Below are 19546 nucleotides of genomic sequence, written 5' to 3'. Positions count from 1 at the left end.
ATTGTAAAATATGCTCCATTTTGTACGTGTTGTGCTTTTTCAAATGATAATACACACAACAAATAGGATATGGAGTTATCCATCACATTCAATCAATGGAAAGTAATTGAAACCTACGTAGAAAAATGTAATACATTTTATTGTTTAAATGTAAATTCCTACCCATATTTTCTTATTTGGGCAAAATTTGATTTATTTTCAGTCAAAGTTAGATTACAGCGACGCGCCCCAACTGGCAGTAAATACGTCACTAGTGCGCGACCGCGTTCTTCCTTTCTCTCGTCCTAAAGATGGCGGCAGGGGTGAGTGAACTGGAGAGATGCCTTGTCACAGAATTTATACTTGCGTTTTAACAACCATCTGTACAAATCAGCCCCATCCATCCACTTATCCGCTACTTTTTAGTGCATCTGAAATATTTATGCCCTTTTAAATTCATTGCCAGGTTTATTTCTACCCCTTTCCAGTCTTTCTTGACGATGCAGCATACTAGCTTGGGTGGTGGTTAAATTACGCCTCTTTCCGTGCCTTATGCCACGTTGGGGGTTTTTCAGAGTCCGTGACGAATAATGAATGATATTTCCTTGCAGTCTAATGTATACCTTTTGCGTGTCATGGCATATTTAGAACTTTAAATTTTCTAATCAAAGCATCCAAATATTGCCATCCGGAGTCTATTTGTAGTTCACTTGTGATTAGCTGGCTAACTAACGTTAAGCTGAACATTAATGTAAACATACCGTGTTGTATGTTTTATGAGCTGAAATAAACGTTCCCAGACATTTTCCGTACGCCCTAAAAGCGGGATTCTCTTAAATGTTGTGCACACATTTGTTTACGTTCCTGTTAGTGAGCATTTCTCCTTTGTCAAGATAATCCATTTACCTGACAGCTGTGGCATATCAAGAAGCTGATTAAACAGCATGATCATTACATGCTGGGGACAAGATCATGTCCACTCTAAAATGTGCTGTTAAAATACACACCACAAATGTCTCAAGTTTTGAGAGTTTGCAATTGGCATGCTGACTACAGGAATCCACCAGAGCTGTTGCCAGATAATATTTTTTTTGACTTTTTATAATTTTGTTTAGTATCTTACCTCTTATATGTCTGTGGGATTCGAGAGGAAAGATAACGAGTTAAATGGTGAGTCTGTCAGTTAGCCTTAACTCTAGCCCAGCCTCGCTGACGCTATGCTATTTTCCAGATTTTTGTTCTTGACCACTTTATTTCTCTCTGGCCTCCGTTGATTAAGTCACCCTAATCCTACAAGTGTAAAAACTAAATTACTTTTGTTATATTATTTGACCTATTGGTTAAAAGGTTTTTTTTGATTGGACACCCTACATAACCTACTGTTATAAACCCATAGTAGTGTAGCGTCTACTAGTTCCTGCCTAAACCACCAACACCTGGATCTAGAAGCACTGCTGTGTACATGGTTTTCCTCCCCATTTTTAATAAAGTTGTGATTGTTCTCTCTCTCCTCTCTTCCACAGACTCTGTACACGTATCCAGAGAACTGGAGAGCCTTCAAGGCTCAGATTGCAGCCCAGTACAGCGGTGCACGCCTCAAGGTACTACACGTTTAACCTGCCTTGCCATATGTATTTATTCTTATTGTCCATTGGTTTTTAAATGTTGTGTTTATATTGTTTTTTTACTACGGCTGTAACGATGACAAACTAACTCTGTTTACACAGGCAGCCCAATTCTGATCTTTTTCCACTAATTGGTAATTTGACCGATTAGCTATTTGGCCCATATTTGGGGGGGAAAATCTGAATTGGACTGCCTGAGTAAATGCAGTCTAATTTCTCTTGAGATTAATAAAGTATCATCTTTATCTCTCTTTAAGGTGGCCAGCAGCGCCCCTGCCTTCACCTTCGGGCAGACGAACCGTACCCCCGCCTTCCTCAACAACTTCCCCTTGGGCAAGGTCAGTTTCAGCATCCATTTTGTAATGGGATGCATCTTAAACGGTACCCTATATCCTACACAGTGCACTATTTTACCAGGACCCTATATACCATGGTTTCCATTTTAGTCATTTAGTAGAAGCACTTATCCAGACAACTTACAGGAGCAATTGGGGTTTAAGTGCCTTGCTCAAGGGCACATAAACAGATTTTTCACCTAGTCACCGTAGGGATTTGAACCTGCGATTTTTCTGTTACTGGCCCCCCGCTAGGCTACCTGCTTACCGTGTACACATCCTTGAACTTGGACGAAAGTATTTTGTATTGTCTGTGGTAGTAGGCTTATATTCCTAAAATAGTTTGTATGATGCAATGATGATTTGAATTTCTTCACCTGAAATAATCATGAAGTTTTATTGAGCTTTTTAACCCTGAGCATCAGATGTAAACAGACTATTTTAAGACTTATGGGTTGAACGTAGCCTGATCCCAGATATGTGCTGTCATATCAATTCCTCGTCATGCCAAACACGGCAAGGTATGGCACAGACTGGTGCCCAAGCTAGATTGAACATGGGTTTCATATCAATGCTGTATTTTCCCATAAAGAAAACAAAATGGTTGTTGTCGCCCGTCTAGGGACGGGTGTCGAAAATGGACTCAAACTAATCAAATAAAAGACAGAATTTTTTTGTTTGTTTTTACTGTCCCCCTCAACAGGTTCCAGCTTTTCAGGGCGATGACGGCTTCTGTCTTTTCGAGAGTAATGCCATTGCTCACTACCGTAAGTCTACGTTTCACATCAAGTCTCTTTTTTTGTGGTTCGTCCCAAATGGCACCCAATCCTCTATATACAATAGTGCACTATCTTTGACCGGAGGCCATAGGGTAGTGCACACTATAGGGAATATGGTGGCATTATGGACTCTAGCCCTTCTGCATTTTATGTGGACTGAAAGTGTCTGAAGATGAATTCGGGGATGCAAACTAGTCACCTTTTGGCAAAATATACCGTTTTGAATCCAAAATAGGTGACCTACGTGATTTGTGTAGATTCAATAAGAAATGTTTTTTTTGGGGGGGTTTGGATCACTACTGGCTGTAAGGGGGGGTTGGATCACTACTGGCTGTGATGGGGGGGTTTAGATCACTACTGGCTGTAGGGGGGGGGGGGGGGGGTTTAGATCACTACTGGCTGTGATGGGGGGGTTTAGATCACTACTGGCTGTAAGGGGGGGTTGGATCACTACTGGCTGTAAGGGGGGGGGGGTTGGATCACTACTGGCTGTAAGGGGGGGGGGGTTGGATCACTACTGGCTGTAAGGGGGGGGGGTGGATCACTACTGGCTGTAAGGGGGGGGGTTGGATCACTACTGGCTGTAAGGGGGGGGGGGGGTTGGATCACTACTGGCTGTAAAGGGGGGTTGGAGCACTACTGGCTGTAAGGGGGGGGGGGGGGGGTTGGACCACTACTGGCTGTAAGGGGGGGGGGGGGGGGTTGGACCACTACTGGCTGTAAGGGGGGGGGGGGGGGGGTTGGATCACTACTGGCTGTAAGGGGGGGGGGGGGTGGATCACTACTGGCTGTAAGGGGGGGGGGGGGGGTTGGATCACTACTGGCTGTAAGGGGGGGGGTTGGATCACTACTGGCTGTAAGGGGGGGGGTTGGATCACTACTGGCTGTAAGGGGGGGTTGGATCACTACTGGCTGTAAGGGGGGGGGGTTGGATCACTACTGGCTGTAAGGGGGGGGGGGTTGGATCACTACTGGCTGTAAGGGGGGGTTGGATCACTACTGGCTGTAAGGGGGGGGGGGGTTGGATCACTACTGGCTGTAAGGGGGGGGTTGGATCACTACTGGCTGTAAGGGGGGGGGGGGTGGATCACTACTGGCTGTAAGGGGGGGGGGGTGGATCACTACTGGCTGTAAGGGGGGGGGGGGGTGGATCACTACTGGCTGTAAGGGGGGGGGGGTGGATCACTACTGGCTGTAAGGGGGGGGGGGTTGGATCACTACTGGCTGTAAGGTGGGGTTGGATCACTACTGGCTGTAAGGGGGGGGGGTTGGATCACTACTGGCTGTAAGGGGGGGGGGGGTTGGATCACTACTGGCTGTAAGGGGGGGGGGGGGGTTGGATCACTACTGGCTTTAAGGGGGGGGGGGGGGGTTGGATCACTACTGGCTGTAAGGGGGGGGGTTGGATCACTACTGGCTGTAAGGGGGGGGGGTGGATCACTACTGGCTGTAAGGGGGGGGGGGGTTGGATCACTACTGGCTGTAAGGGGGGGGTTGGATCACTACTGGCTGTAAGGGGGGGGTTTAGATCACTACTGGCTGTAGGGGGGGGGGGGTTGAATCACTACTGGCTGTAAGGGGGGGGGGGTTGGATCACTACTGGCTGTAGGGGGGGGGGGGGGTTAGATCACTACTGGCTGTAAGGGGGGGGATCACTACTGGCTGTAAGGGGGGGTTAGATCACTATTGGCTGTAAAGGGGGGGGGTGGATCACTACTGGCTGTAAGGGGGGGGGGTTGGATCACTACTGGCTGTAAGGGGGGGGGTTGGATCACTACTGGCTGTAAGGGGGCATTAGATCACTATTGGCTTTAGGGGGGGGGGGGGGGGTTGGATCACTACTGGCTCTATCCAAGGCTCAGCCAATCATTTTACGTAACAGAATGCAGCACACGATTGAATCGAGAAGAGACGATTAATTTGCTAGTTACAGCATCAGCGCGCACTCTGGAAAGACGGCAGGAGAGTGGAAAGGCAGTTTGTCAGTTACAGCAGTGCGTCCCCCGAACGATAACGAAGAGGCAGGTGAGAAGCCTGACCACGGAGACCGGGGTGAGAAGGTGATGAAGCGTACTTTATGAGCTGTCACCGCAAAATACAACTGGCATTTGGGAAGTTTGAGGTGAGGGAGACAGACAGTGTAGTGGGAAAAGTATTGTTGGCATTGTGAAGTATCTTCCTAGCTGGATCGAATTCTCCGTTAGCTAGCCAGAGAAATTTTGAGCAACATTAGCCAACTTAACTGATCAAATAATTGAGTTTATGGTGTGAAAATTTGCTTGCTCATAAAGTCAGCCAGCTAACGTTAGCTAGCTAACGTTACAACATCAGACGAGCTAACGTTAGTAACCTAACCAATTCGCTATAGTATTAACTTTTTAGGGATAGGGGGCAGTATTTTCACTTTGGATGAATAGCGTGCCCAGAGTGAACTGCCTCCTACTCTGTCCCAGATGCTAATATATGCATATTATTATTACTATTGGATATAAAACACTCTGAAGTTTCTAAAACTGTTTGAATGATGTCTGTGAGTATAACAAAACTCATATGGCAGGCAAAAACCTGAGAAAAAATCCAAACAGGAGGTGAGAATTCTGAGGCTGGTCGATTTTCAACTCATCGCCTATTGAAATCCCAGTAAGATATGGATCTGTTTGCACATCCTACGCCTTCCACTAGATGTCAACTACTGTGATGTGGGGCCGGATGAGAGGTGTTTGAGTCAGTGGTCTGGCAAAGTGCCAATTCCTGGTCACGCACATTCCACATGATATAGTCTTGTGTTTCATTAATTCTGTAGACATAAAAGACACCTGATTCTACTAATCAGCTGCCAATCATGAACTTGGTTGGTTGCATTGGGTGTTTGGGGCAGCAGCCCAAGGTTCCATCCCCATTCTTCTAGTGTACACTTGCATACTTTCTCAAATGGAATTAACAAGGTTGGAGAATTGTGACTCAGCCCAAGCCTGTGTAGCCAGTATCTCTCCAGAGGCTGCGTTTATCAATATCTAATATACATAGCTAGATCTGCTATGATGAAAAATTTGATTTATTAAATATTTTAACTCGGTAGTTGTTATACAGACCATTGTCAGCGAGGCTGAGCCTTTAGTGGCTGCCCTCTCCCCGAGGTGGCTGGCTCTGCCCTCTCCCCGGGGTGGCTGGCTCTGCCCTCTCCCCGGGGTGGCTGGCTCTGCCCTCTCCCCGGGGTGGCTGGCTCTGCCCTCTCCCCGGGGTGGCTGGCTCTGCCCTCTCCCCGGGGTGGCTGGCTCTGCCCTCTCCCCGGGGTGGCTGGCTCTGCCCTCTCCCCGGGGTGGCTGGCTCTGCCCTCTCCCCGGGGTGGCTGGCTCTGCCCTCTCCCCGGGGTGGCTGGCTCTGCCCTCTCCCCGGGGTGGCTGGCTCTGCCCTCTCCCCGGGGTGGCTGGCTCTGCCCTCTCCCCGGGGTGGCTGGCTCTGCCCTCTCCCCGGGGTGGCTGGCTCTGCCCTCTCCCCGGGGTGGCTGGCTCTGCCCTCTCCCCGGGGTGGCTGGCTCTGCCCTCTCCCCGAGGTCTCTCTTAAAGCGTAGGGTTGGGATGTATACCGGGGTATAATTGGAAATACCCACAGGATGATTTTCATATACCGTCAATATAAACAATGTTATTTTGAGTTTTTCAATAGATGTGAATATTTTGTAAGTCACTAAATACCTGCAGTCAACTTGTGCAATACACAAGGAGATTATCGCCAGATGTCGTTATTTATTGTGCCTGTCACATTGTTAGTCATTATGAAGCTCACCGTAGTTCCCCCAGAACAGCATGAGTATTTATTTTGCCTGTCACATTGTTAGTCATTATGAAGCTCACCGTAGGTCCCCCAGAACAGCATGAGCTGGTGAGTCCATTGTGTTGTACGTCTGATCAGTGAGTGTGTGTGTGTGGTGCACCTGAGGTGAACTAATTCACTACTAAATGTTTCATATCTTATAACGGTCTAAGATGTGCTATAGTCTCCAGCTGTGTATTTTGGTTTGTTGTTAGTTATCTAAGTGGCTGATTTAATAAGACTACACGGGGGTTTCTTTCTGCTTTGTTTTCGAAGTCAAAGATCTCTGGATCTGTGCAGCTGCCATATTCCCCCCCCCCGTGGTTCCCACTAGCGTTACCTCCCCCTGTGGTTCCCGCTAGCGTTACCTCCCTCTCCCACCGTGGTTCCCACTAGCGATACCCCCCCCCCCTTGTGGTTCCTGCTAGCGTTACCCCCCCTTGTGGTTCCTGCTAGCTTTACCCCCCCCTTGCAGTTCCCGCTTGTGTTACCCCCCCCTTGTGGTTCCCGCTAGTGTTACCCCCCCCCCCCCCCCCTTTTTGGTTCCCACTAGCGTTACCCCCCCCCCCCCCCCCTGTGGTTCCCACATTTTTTTGTTCCAGCACTACACAGCTGATCCAAATTACCAACTCATCAAGCTTTGATTATTTGAATCAGCTGTGTGGTGCTGGAAGCAAAACTCCAACGTGCTCCCAGGGGAAACCCCATGACTGTGTTGAGGAAAACCGTGAGAACAGATGGCTTGAGGGGCTGGTGTGTTTCCTCCATGACAAGGTTATAGGTTTTAATGATGAGAGGTATTGACGTGTTGAATGCACCGAGCTGTCTGTCTAAACTACTGGCACACAGCTCGGACACCCCAAATGGATACCCCACAAGACATGCCACAAGAGGTCTCTTCACAGTCCCCAAGTCCAGAACAGACTATGGGAGGCACACAGTACTACATAGAGCCATGGCAACATGGAACTCTATTCCACGTCAAGTAACTGATGCAAGCAGTAGAATAACAATAAAAAAAAAATATTAAAAAAATACACCTTATGGAACAGCGGGGACTGAAGCAACACAAACATCGGCACAGACACACACACACACACACACAAGATTACATACGCACTATACATAGACATGGATTTAGGACTGTGGATATGTGGTAGTGGTGGAGTAGGGGCCTGAGGGCACACAGTGTGTTGTGAAATCTGTGAATGTATTGTAATGTTTTTAATTGTAATGTTTTTAATTTAACTGCCTTAATTTTGCTGGACCCAAGAAAGAGTAGGGATCCATAATAAATACAAATAGGTAAACCTCCCACAGAAGACAAAAGGACATTGTTTGTTAACCTCTAAGCGTCTTTAACTTTGGTAAATGCTGAATTCATTGAGGGGGAGAAAAAATTAACTGTTAGTGCACAGAACAGTCTATCTTTTTCCTTATCGATGACAACAGTTTAGATCAGCTCTCCAACCCTGTTCCAGGAGAGAGACCCTCCTGTAGGTTTTAACTCCGACCCTGTTCCAGGAGAGATACCCTCCTGTAGGTTTTAACTCCTGCCCTGTTCCTGGAGAGAAACCCTCCTGTAGGTTTTAACTCCAACCCTGTTCCTGGAGAGAAACCCTCCTGTAGGTTTTAACTCCGACCCTGTTCCTGGAGAGAAACCCTCCTGTAGGTTTTAACTCCTGCCCTGTTCCTGGAGAGAAACCCTCCTGTAGGTTTTAACTCCAACCCTGTTCCTGGAGAGAAACCCTCCTGTAGGTTTTAACTCCTGCCCTGTTCCTGGAGAGAAACCCTCCTGTAGGTTTTAACTCCTGCCCTGTTCCTGGAGAGAAACCCTCCTGTAGGTTTTAACTCCGACCCTGTTCCTGGAGAGAAACCCTCCTGTAGGTTTTAACTCCGACCCTGTTCCTGGAGAGAAACCCTCCTGTAGGTTTTAACTCCAACCCTGTTCCTGGAGAGAAACCCTCCTGTAGGTATCTCTCCTGGAACAGGGTCGGAGTTAAAACCTACAGGAGGGTCTCTCTCCTGGAACAGGGTTGGAGTTAAAACCTACAGGAGGGTCTCTCCAGGAACAGGGTTGGAGTTAAAACCTACAGGAGGGTATCTCTCCAGGAACAGGGTTGGAGTTAAAACCTACAGGAGGGTTTCTCTCCAGGAACAGGGTTGGAGTTAAAACCTACAGGAGGGTCTCTCTCCAGGAACAGGGTCGGAGTTAAAACCTACAGGAGGTTCTCTCTCCAGGAACAGGGTTGGAGTTAAAACCTACAGGAGGGTCACTCTCCAGGAACAGGGTCGGAGTTAAAACCTACAGGAGGGTTTCTCTCCAGGAACAGGGTCGGAGTTAAAACCTACAGGAGGGTCACTCTCCAGGAACAGGGTCGGAGTTAAAACCTACAGGAGGGTTTCTCTCCAGGAACAGGGTCGGAGTTAAAACCTACAGGAGGGTTTCTCTCCAGGAACAGGGTCGGAGTTAAAACCTACAGGAGGGTTTCTCTCCAGGAACAGGGCAGGAGTTAAAACCTACAGGAGGGTTTCTCTCCAGGAACAGGGTCGGAGTTAAAACCTACAGGAGGGTCTCTCCAGGAACAGGGCAGGAGTTAAAACCTACAGGAGGGTTTCTCTCCAGGAACAGGGCAGGAGTTAAAACCTACAGGAGGGTTTCTCTCCAGGAACAGGGTTGGACAGCCCTGGTTCAGATGATTCACCAGTTCCATCCTTATCAGTGGAGTTTCTCTGCTACAACACCAGGGTGTTTTATAAAGAGGACCGCTGTAGTGAAAACACCCAACTGCTGGCATACATACTGTGTCTGGGTTTTGATCTGAGATACAAGTCATGACTAGACCTGTTTTGTGTATCTTGGGTTTTGATCTGAGATTCAAGTCATGACTGGACTGTTTTCTAAGAAAAGCCATTGGTCTGAAAAGTCCACCAAAGCGCTTGGATTCTTCTCACTGCCCTTTGGGACGACATTACCTTGTTTAACGATCTGCGCTCACATTCTCATCTTGTGGTACTGTCTTCTCATCTGGTGGTACTGTCTTCTCATCTGGTGGTACTGTCTTCTCATCTGGTGGTACTGTCTTCTCATCTGGTGGTACTGTCTTCTCATCTGGTGGTACTGTCTTCTCATCTGGTGGTACTGTCTTCTCATCTGGTGGTACTGTCTTCTCATCTGGTGGTACTGTCTTCTCCTCCAGTGAGCAATGAGGCCCTGCGTGGCAGCAGTCCCCAGGCCCAGTCCCAGGTGCTTCAGTGGGTGAGCTTTGCTGATGCTGAAATCATCCCTCCAGCCTCAGCGTGGGTCTTCCCCACTTTGGGTATCATGCAGTTAAACAAACAGGTATGTACTGTTTTTATCACTGATGCTATTTCTGGGGGGGTTGTTCCAGGTCCGTTGTATTGGAGTTATGTTGTAGATCAGGGGTGGGCAATTCCAGTCGTCGAAGGCCTCACAGTTTTGCCCCCAGCTTTACACACCTGACAATCACCTAATCGTGATCTTCAGTTTAGAATGTAATTTGATTCATCAGCTTTTTTTGAGAGGGATGGAGATAAAGTGTGCCACCAATCAGGCCTTCGAGGAGTTGCCCAGCCCTGCTGTATATGATCATATCTTACAACCAGAGTGGAAAATTCCCTTTTTTTCTCCACCAGCCACATAAAAAAAAAATGTTTTAAAATCTACCAGCCACTCAGATTTTTTCCCCGGCAAAAATATGATACTTATCTACTGTCATTAGTCCTGTGGGATATTACTGCAGGACGTGTACTAATCACACCTAAATGTTGGCCAGTTAGATATCCTATAACCAGTAACTGTCTAAAACGTGTGAAATGCTCTGCAGTTGTGCATTTGGTTGACTCATTTAGTAGCTAGTTAGCTGTCTAACTAAGTGGTTAGCTTCTTCCAAAATCAAGCTTCTCTTTCTTGGTAACAGCAATTTGATTTGATCAGCAGAGAATCTGGGGGAGACATTCTGCTTCATGGAAACATACCCTATTTCATCTGTGTTGTTGATTTATCTCTCACAACACCTAGAGCATGTTAATTCGCATGCTATAGGAATCACCTGAGATGAGCAGCGTGACCATTTCACGGTGTACTGAAACAACTCATTGAAAATGCGGTTCGGTGGCTAGTTCTTAATAAAGTGTCTTAGGAGCTTTCAGTTCTAGTTAACTGCTACTCGCCTCAATTTGGTGCCATGCCTCTAGTCTTGTATAATGTATCCATTGGTAATTGTAATGCATTGCGTCACCCCTTCTCCTCCAGGCAACAGAGCAGGCCAAGGAGGAGGTAAAGAAGGTTCTGTCTGTCCTCAACCATCACCTCAGCACCAGGACCTTCCTGGTTGGAGAGCGAGTCAGCCTGGCTGATATCAGCGTGGCCTGCAGCATGATCTGGCTCTTTAAACAGGTTTGATATTCTCTTTTACTGTTACGACAGCGAATACCCTCATGTCTCTGACTTATTCTAGGTGGGTGTTTCTCTATCCGTTCCTCAAAGTACCTGTTGGATTGCACACATTTTGCTTCAGTTAACTAGTCGATGGTTTGTTGAATCAGGGAACTTCTTGTATTTATTAACAAACAGGGTTTGTCTCAAATTGACTCCCTATTAATTGCACTTTGGGACTAAAACACGGGGATGATTTACGAGACAGTAACCCTAGTGGTGGACTAAAACACAGGGATGATTTACAAGACAGTAACCCTAGTGGTGGACTACAACATGGGGATGATTTACGAGACAGTAACCCTAGTGATGGACTACAACACGGGGATGATTTATGAGACAGTAACCCTAGTGATGGACTAAAACACAGGGATGATTTACAAGACAGTAACCCTAGTGGTGGACTACAACATGGGGATGATTTACGAGACAGTAACCCTAGTGATGGACTACAACACAGGGATGATTTACGAGACAGTAACCCTAGTGGTGGACTAAAACACAGGGATGATTTACGAGACAGTAACCCTAGTGGTGGACTAAAACACAGGGATGATTTACGAGACAGTAACCCTAGTGATGGACTACAACACAGGGATGATTTACGAGACAGTAACCCTAGTGATGGACTAAAACACAGGGATGATTTACGAGACAGTAACCCTAGTGGTGGACTACAACATGGGGATGATTTACGAGACAGTAACCCTAGTGATGGACTAAAACACAGGGATGATTTACGAGACAGTAACCCTAGTGGTGGACTACAACACACTTTCAATGGAGATTGAAAAGTCCATTGAATGATTTTGAATCCATGACTTAATCTGGGTCTGGGAAACCGGACGATATGGCTTTGATGTCCTATGACTTGGCCTAGATTATTATTTCTATGTCCATTCCTCGAGGGAGAACCTCCTAGGACTGCACATATCAGCTCTAGATACAAACTTGCCTGGTGGATTGGGAACACTGTCCACGTTGTTGATTTAGAGTAGTAGAGCTGTCCACGTGGTTGGTTTGCAGTAGTAGAGCTGGCCGCGTGGTTGGTTTAGAGTAGTAGAGCTGGCCACGTGGTTGGGTTAGAGTAGTAGAGCTGGCCACGTGGTTGGGTTAGAGTAGTAGAGCTGGCCACGTGGTTGGGTTAGAGTAGTAGAGCTGGCCACGTGGTTGGGTTAGAGTAGTAGAGCTGGCCACGTGGTTGGGTTAGAGTAGTAGAGCTGTCCACGTGGTTGGGTTAGAGTAGTAGAGCTGGCCACGTGGTTGGGTTAGAGTAGTAGAGCTGGCCACGTGGTTGGGTTAGAGTAGTAGAGCTGGCCACGTGGTTGGGTTAGAGTAGTAGAGCTGGCCACGTGGTTGGGTTAGAGTAGTAGAGCTGGCCACGTGGTTGGGTTAGAGTAGTAGAGCTGGCCACGTGGTTGGGTTAGAGTAGTAGAGCTGGCCACGTGGTTGGGTTAGAGTAGTAGAGCTGGCCACGTGGTTGGGTTAGAGTAGTAGAGCTGGCCACGTGGTTGGGTTAGAGTAGTAGAGCTGGCCACGTGGTTGGGTTAGAGTAGTAGAGCTGGCCACGTGGTTGGGTTAGAGTAGTAGAGCTGGCCACGTGGTTGGGTTAGAGTAGTAGAGCTGGCCACGTGGTTGGGTTAGAGTAGTAGAGCTGGCCACGTGGTTGGGTTAGAGTAGTAGAGCTGGCCACGTGGTTGGGTTAGAGTAGTAGAGCTGGCCACGTGGTTGGGTTAGAGTAGTAGAGCTGGCCACGTGGTTGGGTTAGAGTAGTAGAGCTGGCCACGTGGTTGGGTTAGAGTAGTAGAGCTGGCCACGTGGTTGGGTTAGAGTAGTAGAGCTGGCCACGTGGTTGGGTTAGAGTGGTAGAGCTGGCCACGTGGTTGGGTTAGAGCGGTAGAGCTGGCCACGTGGTTGGGTTAGAGCGGTAGAGCTGGCCACGTGGTTGGGTTAGAGCGGTAGAGCTGGCCACGTGGTTGGGTTAGAGCGGTAGAGCTGGCCACGTGGTTGGGTTAGAGCGGTAGAGCTGGCCACGTGGTTGGGTTAGAGCGGTAGAGCTGGCCACGTGGTTGGGTTAGAGCGGTAGAGCTGGCCACGTAGTTGGTTTGGAGCGGTAGAGCTGGCCACGTGGTTGGTTTGGAGCGGTAGAGCTGGCCACGTGGTTGGTTTGGAGCGGTAGAGCTGGCCACGTGGTTGGTTTGGAGCGGTAGAGCTGGCCACGTAGTTGGGTTAGAGCGGTAGAGCTGGCCACGTGGTTGGTTTGGAGCGGTAGAGCTGGCCACGTGGTTGGGTTAGAGCGGTAGAGCTGGCCACGTGGTTGGGTTAGAGCGGTAGAGCTGGCCACGTGGTTGGGTTAGAGCGGTAGAGCTGGCCACGTGGTTGGTTTGGAGCGGTAGAGCTGGCCACGTGGTTGGTTTGGAGCGGTAGAGCTGGCCACGTGGTTGGTTTAGAGCGGTAGAGCTGGCCACGTGGTTGGGTTAGAGCGGTAGAGCTGTCCACGTGGTTGGTTTGCAGTGGTAGAGCTGGCCACGTGGTTGGTTTAGAGCGGTAGAGCTGGCCACGTGGTTGGTTTAGAGCGGTAGAGCTGGCCACGTGGTTGGGTTAGAGTGGTAGAGCTGGCCACGTGGTTGGGTTAGAGTAGTAGAGCTGGCCACGTGGTTGGGTTAGAGTAGTAGAGCTGGCCACGTGGTTGGGTTAGAGTAGTAGAGCTGGCCACGTGGTTGGGTTAGAGTGGTAGAGCTGGCCACGTGGTTGGGTTAGAGCGGTAGAGCTGGCCACGTGGTTGGGTTAGAGCGGTAGAGCTGGCCACGTGGTTGGGTTAGAGCGGTAGAGCTGGCCACGTGGTTGGGTTAGAGCGGTAGAGCTGGCCACGTGGTTGGGTTAGAGCGGTAGAGCTGGCCACGTGGTTGGGTTAGAGCGGTAGAGCTGGCCACGTGGTTGGGTTAGAGCGGTAGAGCTGGCCACGTGGTTGGGTTAGAGCGGTAGAGCTGGCCACGTGGTTGGGTTAGAGCGGTAGAGCTGGCCACGTGGTTGGGTTAGAGCGGTAGAGCTGGCCACGTGGTTGGGTTAGAGCGGTAGAGCTGGCCACGTGGTTGGGTTAGAGCGGTAGAGCTGGCCACGTGGTTGGGTTAGAGCGGTAGAGCTGGCCACGTGGTTGGGTTAGAGCGGTAGAGCTGGCCACGTGGTTGGGTTAGAGCGGTAGAGCTGGCCACGTGGTTGGGTTAGAGCGGTAGAGCTGGCCACGTGGTTGGGTTAGAGCGGTAGAGCTGGCCACGTGGTTGGGTTAGAGCGGTAGAGCTGGCCACGTGGTTGGGTTAGAGCGGTAGAGCTGGCCACGTGGTTGGGTTAGAGCGGTAGAGCTGGCCACGTGGTTGGGTTAGAGCGGTAGAGCTGGCCACGTGGTTGGGTTAGAGCGGTAGAGCTGGCCACGTGGTTGGGTTAGAGCGGTAGAGCTGGCCACGTGGTTGGGTTAGAGCGGTAGAGCTGGCCACGTGGTTGGGTTAGAGCGGTAGAGCTGGCCACGTGGTTGGGTTAGAGCGGTAGAGCTGGCCACGTGGTTGGGTTAGAGCGGTAGAGCTGGCCACGTGGTTGGGTTAGAGCGGTAGAGCTGGCCACGTGGTTGGGTTAGAGCGGTAGAGCTGGCCACGTGGTTGGGTTAGAGCGGTAGAGCTGGCCACGTGGTTGGTTTGGAGCGGTAGAGCTGGCCACGTGGTTGGTTTGGAGCGGTAGAGCTGGCCACGTGGTTGGTTTAGAGCGGTAGAGCTGGCCACGTGGTTGGTTTAGAGCGGTAGAGCTGGCCACGTGGTTGGGTTTGCAGTGGTAGAGCTGGCCACGTGGTTGGTTTGCAGTGGTAGAGCTGGCCACGTGGTTGGTTTAGAGTAGTAGAGCTGTCCATGGTGGTTTTAAATGTCCTTCTCCTCTTCCTGTAGGTCCTTGAGCCTTCCTTCCGCCAACCTTTCCCCAACGTAACCCGCTGGTTCCAGACCTGCGTCAACCAGCCCCAGTTCAAGACTGTGCTCGGAGAGGTCAAGCTCTGCGACAAGATGGCTCAGTTTGATCGTAAGGACCAACTTTAGCATTAAGGATTGTTCTAGTTCCTTGATCTAAAAAAAATCATGTTTTCTATGAAGCATAGTGTTGTATTTTCTGCACATTTACACATTTTGATAGATTTTTAAAAAAATGACAAGTATTTATGAGTTTGCTTTCATGGAGAAGATTGAAAGGTGTTTTATATGAAGTAATTTGTCACCCACCCAAGACCGTACTATCATGACAGAGGCATCCCCCCTCGTTGTGAAATCTAATCCTTGGGAGAATAACGCAGGACTTTGGCACAGGTTAAAGTAGACCCAATCTACAATAATCTGACTAGAAGACCTGGGACAATAGTTGCTATATTATGAGCGGTGCAGGTACGCCCCCAGTTAAAGTATGCTAATGTTGTTGTCGAATGGTAATAGCATTTAGTTTTGATGTTAAAAGATACAAACACAAGAATACACTGAGTGTAGTACACTACACTGGATTTGTTATTGAATGTCTTCATTCTCTAGCCAAGAAGTTCTCTGACGTACAGCCCAAGAAAGACTGCCCTCCCAAGAAAGACGCCCCTCCCAAGAAAGAGAAAGCTGGAAAGGAGGCAGGCAAACCTCAGGAGAAGAAGAAGAAAGAAGTTGCCCCCGCTGAGGAGGAAATGGACGAGTGTGAAGCAGCTCTGGCTTCAGAACCCAAAACAAAGGACCCCTTCGCTCACCTGCCAAAGAGGTACATCATATATGTCCACATACATCAGCCCTGAGGGTCATACTATGAAGCTGGATCAAAGAGTTAACCGGCTAACTTGTCTAAATATTGTGATTTTTAATTTGTTTGGAAGATGAGCTTGACATGGTCTTGGTGTAATTGACTTAAACAACCAAAAGCTCGCACTTGAGTGTGTTTTTCTGATCTTGTATATTTGTATAATATTGTATTTATAAATTTGAATGTGCAGGGCTGCCTCGTAAAAGATGTAAAACCTCATTGGTACTCCTGCTAAATGTACGTGTACATACAGGGCCTTTGGAAAGTATTCAGACCCCTTGAATTTTTTCACATTGTTACTTTGCAGCCTTATTCTAAAATTGATATAAATATACACTGCTCAAAAAAATAAAGGGAACACTTAAACAACACAATGTAACTCCAAGTCAATCACACTTCTGTGAAATCAAACTGTCCACTTAGGAAGCAACACTGATTGACAATACATTTCACATACTGTTGTGCAAATGGAATAGACAAAAGGTGGAAATTATAGGCAATTAGCAAGACACCCCCCAAAACAGGAGTGATTCTGCAGGTGGTGACCATAGACCACTTCTCAATTCCTATGCTTCCTGGCTGATGTTTTGGTCACTTTTGAATGCTGCCGGTGCTCTCACTCTAGTGGTAGCATGAGACGGAGTCTACAACCCACACAAATGGCTCAGGTAGTGCAGTTCATCCAGGATGGCACATCAATGCGAACTGTGGCAAAAAGGTTTGCTGTGTCTGTCAGCGTAGTGTCCAGAGCATGCAGGCGCTACCAGCAGACAGCCCAGTACATCAGGAGACGTGGAGGAGGCCGTAGGAGGGCAACAACCCAGCAGCAGGACCGCTACCTCCGCCTTTGTGCAAGGAGGTGCACTGCCAGCGCCCTGCAAAATGACCTCCAACAGGCCACAAATGTGCATGTGTCAGCATATGGTCTCACAAGGGCACTGAGGATCTCATCTCGGTACCTAATGGCAGTCAGGCCACCTCTGGCGAGCACATGGAGGGCTGTGCGGCCCCACAAAGAAATGCCACCCCACACCATGACTGACCCATCGCCAAACCGGTCATGCTGGAGGATGTTGCAGGCAGCAGAACGTTCTCCACGGTGTCTCCAGACTCTGTCACGTCTGTCACATGTGCTCAGTGTGAACCTGCTTTCATCTGTGAAGAGCACAGGGCGCCAGTGGCGAATTTGGCAATCTTGGTGTTCTCTGGCAAATGCCAAACGTCCTGCACGGTGTTGGGCTGTAAGCACAACCCCCACCTGTGGACGTCGGGCCCTCATACCACCCTCATGGAGTCTGTTTCTGACCGTTTGAGCAGACACATGCACATTTGTGGCCTGCTGGAGGTCATTTTGCAGGGCGCTGGCAGTGCACCTCCTTGCACAAAGGCGGAGGTAGCGGTCCTGCTGCTGGGTTGTTGCCCTCCTACGGCCTCCTCCACGTCTCCTGATGTACTGGCCTGTCTCCTGGCAGCGCCTGCATGCTCTGGACACTACGCTGACAGACACAGCAAACCTTTTTGCCACAGTTCGCATTGATGTGCCATCCTGGATGAACTGCACTACCTGAGCCACTTGTGTGGGTTGTAGACTCCGTCTCATGCTACCACTAGAGTGAGAGCACCGCCAGCATTCAAAAGTGACCAAAACATCAGCCAGGAAGCATAGGAACTGAGAAGTGGTCTGTGGTCACCACCTGCAGAAACACTCCTGTTTTGGGGGGTGTCTTGCTAATTGCCTATAATTTCCACCTTTTGTCTATTCCATTTGCACAACAGCATGTGAAATTTATTGTCAATCAGTGTTGCTTCCTAAGTGGACAGTTTGATTTCACAGAAGTGTGATTGACTTGGAGTTACATTGTGTTGTTTAAGTGTTCCCTTTATTTTTTTGAGCAGTGTATTTCCCCCCCCCCCCCCCTCATCAATCTACACAATACCCCATAATGACAAAGCAAAAAAACAGGTTTTCAGACATCTTTGCACTGAAATTACATTTACATAAGTATTCAGACCCTTTGCTCAGTACTTTCTTGAAGCACCTTTGGCACCTTTGGCAACGATTACAGCCTCGATTCTTCTTTGGTAGGACGCTACAAGCTTGGCACACCTGTATTTGGGAAGTTTCTCCCGTTCATCTTCTCCCGTTCTTCCCGTGCTATTTTCAGGTCTCTCCAGAGACGTTCGATTGGGTATAATTTCGGGCTCTGGCTGGGCCACCCAAGGACGTTCAGAGACTTGTCCCAAAGCCACTCCTGTGTTGTCTTGGCATTGGTGCCAGATATCCTCCTGATGTGACGCTTGGCATTCAGGCCAAAGAGTTCAGTCTAGGTTTCATCAGACCAGAAAGTCCTTTGTTTGCCTTTTGGCAAACTCCAATCGACCTGTCGTTTGCCTTCTACCGAGGAGTGGCATCCGTCTGGCCACTCTACCATAAAGGCCTGATTGGTAGTGTGCTGCAGAAATGGTTGTCCTTCTGGAAGGTTATCGGATCTTCACAGAGGAACTCTGGAGCTCTGTCAGTGACCATCGGGTTCTTGTTCACCTCCCTGACCAAGGCCCTTCTCCTTTTGCTCAGTTTGGCTGGGCAGCCAGCTCATCTAAGAGTCTTGGTGGTTCCAAACTTCTTCCATTTAAGAATGATGGAAGCCACTGTGTTCTTGGACTTTCAACGCTGCAGAAATGTCTTGGTATCCTTCCGCAGATCTGTGCCTCGACACAATCCTGTCTCGGAGCTCTACGGACAATTCCTTCGACCTCATGGCCTGTTTTTTGCTCTGACATGCACTGTCAACTGTGGGACCTTATATAGACAGGTGTGTGCCTTTCCAAACCATGTCCAAACAATTGAATTTTCCACAGGTAGACTCCAATGAAGTTGTAGAAACATCTCAAGGATGATCAATGGAAACAGGATGCACCTGAGCTCAATATTGAGTCTTATAGCAAAGGGTCTGAATACTTATTTTAAATAAGGTATTTCTGTTTTTGCTTAGTCATTATGGGGTATTGTGTGTAGATTGAGGAAACATTTTAGTTAATCAGTTTTAGGATAAGGCTGTAACGAAATGTGAAAGTCAAGGGGTCTGGATACTTTCCCAAATGCACTATAGATATAGTATAATTGTGTGTGTGTGTGTGTGTGTAAAATATAAACGTAACATGTGTAGTGTTAGACCCATATTTCAATGCGCTGAAATAAAAGAGCAACCGACATGTTCGTTATGCACAAAAAATATTATTTCTCTCCCTGTTAGTAAGCATTTCTCCTTTGCCAAGATAATCAGCCACATGACAGGTTAAACATTCAATTCTCTGGCAACTACTCTGGTGGACATTCCTGCAGTCAGCATGTCAATTGCACGCTCCCTCAACTTGAGACATCTGTGCCATTGTGTTGTGACAAAACTGCACATTTTTAGGTGCTTTTTATTGTCCCCAGCACAAGGTGCACCTGTGTAATGATCATGCTGTTTATTCAGCTTCTTGATATGCCACATCTGTAAAGGGTAAATGGGTAATCTTGCCAAAGGAGAAATGCTCACTAACAGGGATGTAAACACATTGGTGCACAACATTTTAGAGATGGTTTTTCTGCGTATTGAACATTCCTGTGATATTTTATCTCGGCCCATGAAACACAGGACCAAAACGTTTTAAATATTTTTCTTGCGTGTATGTTGGCTTCAGAGAGGAGAGGGGGAGTTTTAAGATTCTGGCTGACTATTTGACCGTATGTGTAGAGACTCGAGC

The 19546-nt window shown here is 48.4% G+C and overlaps 1 protein-coding gene and 1 non-coding gene across 2 annotated transcripts in view; both read left to right on the top strand.

Moving 5' to 3' along the window:
* Positions 1-245: 245 nt before the first annotated feature.
* Positions 246-19546, top strand: part of LOC129827467 (elongation factor 1-gamma-like) — a 24950-nt gene continuing 5649 nt past the window's right edge. The window contains exons 1-8 of the mRNA XM_055888353.1: positions 246-302; positions 1503-1580; positions 1862-1942; positions 2643-2706; positions 9732-9874; positions 10808-10951; positions 14920-15049; positions 15547-15757. Of these exons, the coding sequence (XP_055744328.1) occupies positions 291-302; positions 1503-1580; positions 1862-1942; positions 2643-2706; positions 9732-9874; positions 10808-10951; positions 14920-15049; positions 15547-15757 (863 nt within the window). The 5' untranslated portion in view covers positions 246-290. The remainder of the gene's footprint in view (positions 303-1502; positions 1581-1861; positions 1943-2642; positions 2707-9731; positions 9875-10807; positions 10952-14919; positions 15050-15546; positions 15758-19546) is intronic.
* On the top strand, positions 2290-2362 carry LOC129828036 (small nucleolar RNA SNORD36). Its single transcript, XR_008755239.1, has one exon. It is a non-coding gene; the product is annotated as a small nucleolar RNA SNORD36 (small nucleolar RNA).

This window comes from Salvelinus fontinalis, chromosome 29 (assembly GCF_029448725.1).
Source record: "Salvelinus fontinalis isolate EN_2023a chromosome 29, ASM2944872v1, whole genome shotgun sequence".
Taxonomy (NCBI): Eukaryota; Metazoa; Chordata; class Actinopteri; order Salmoniformes; family Salmonidae; genus Salvelinus; species Salvelinus fontinalis.
Note: the sequence above shows the minus strand (reverse complement) of the source record. Positions and strands in the feature narration are given on the sequence as shown.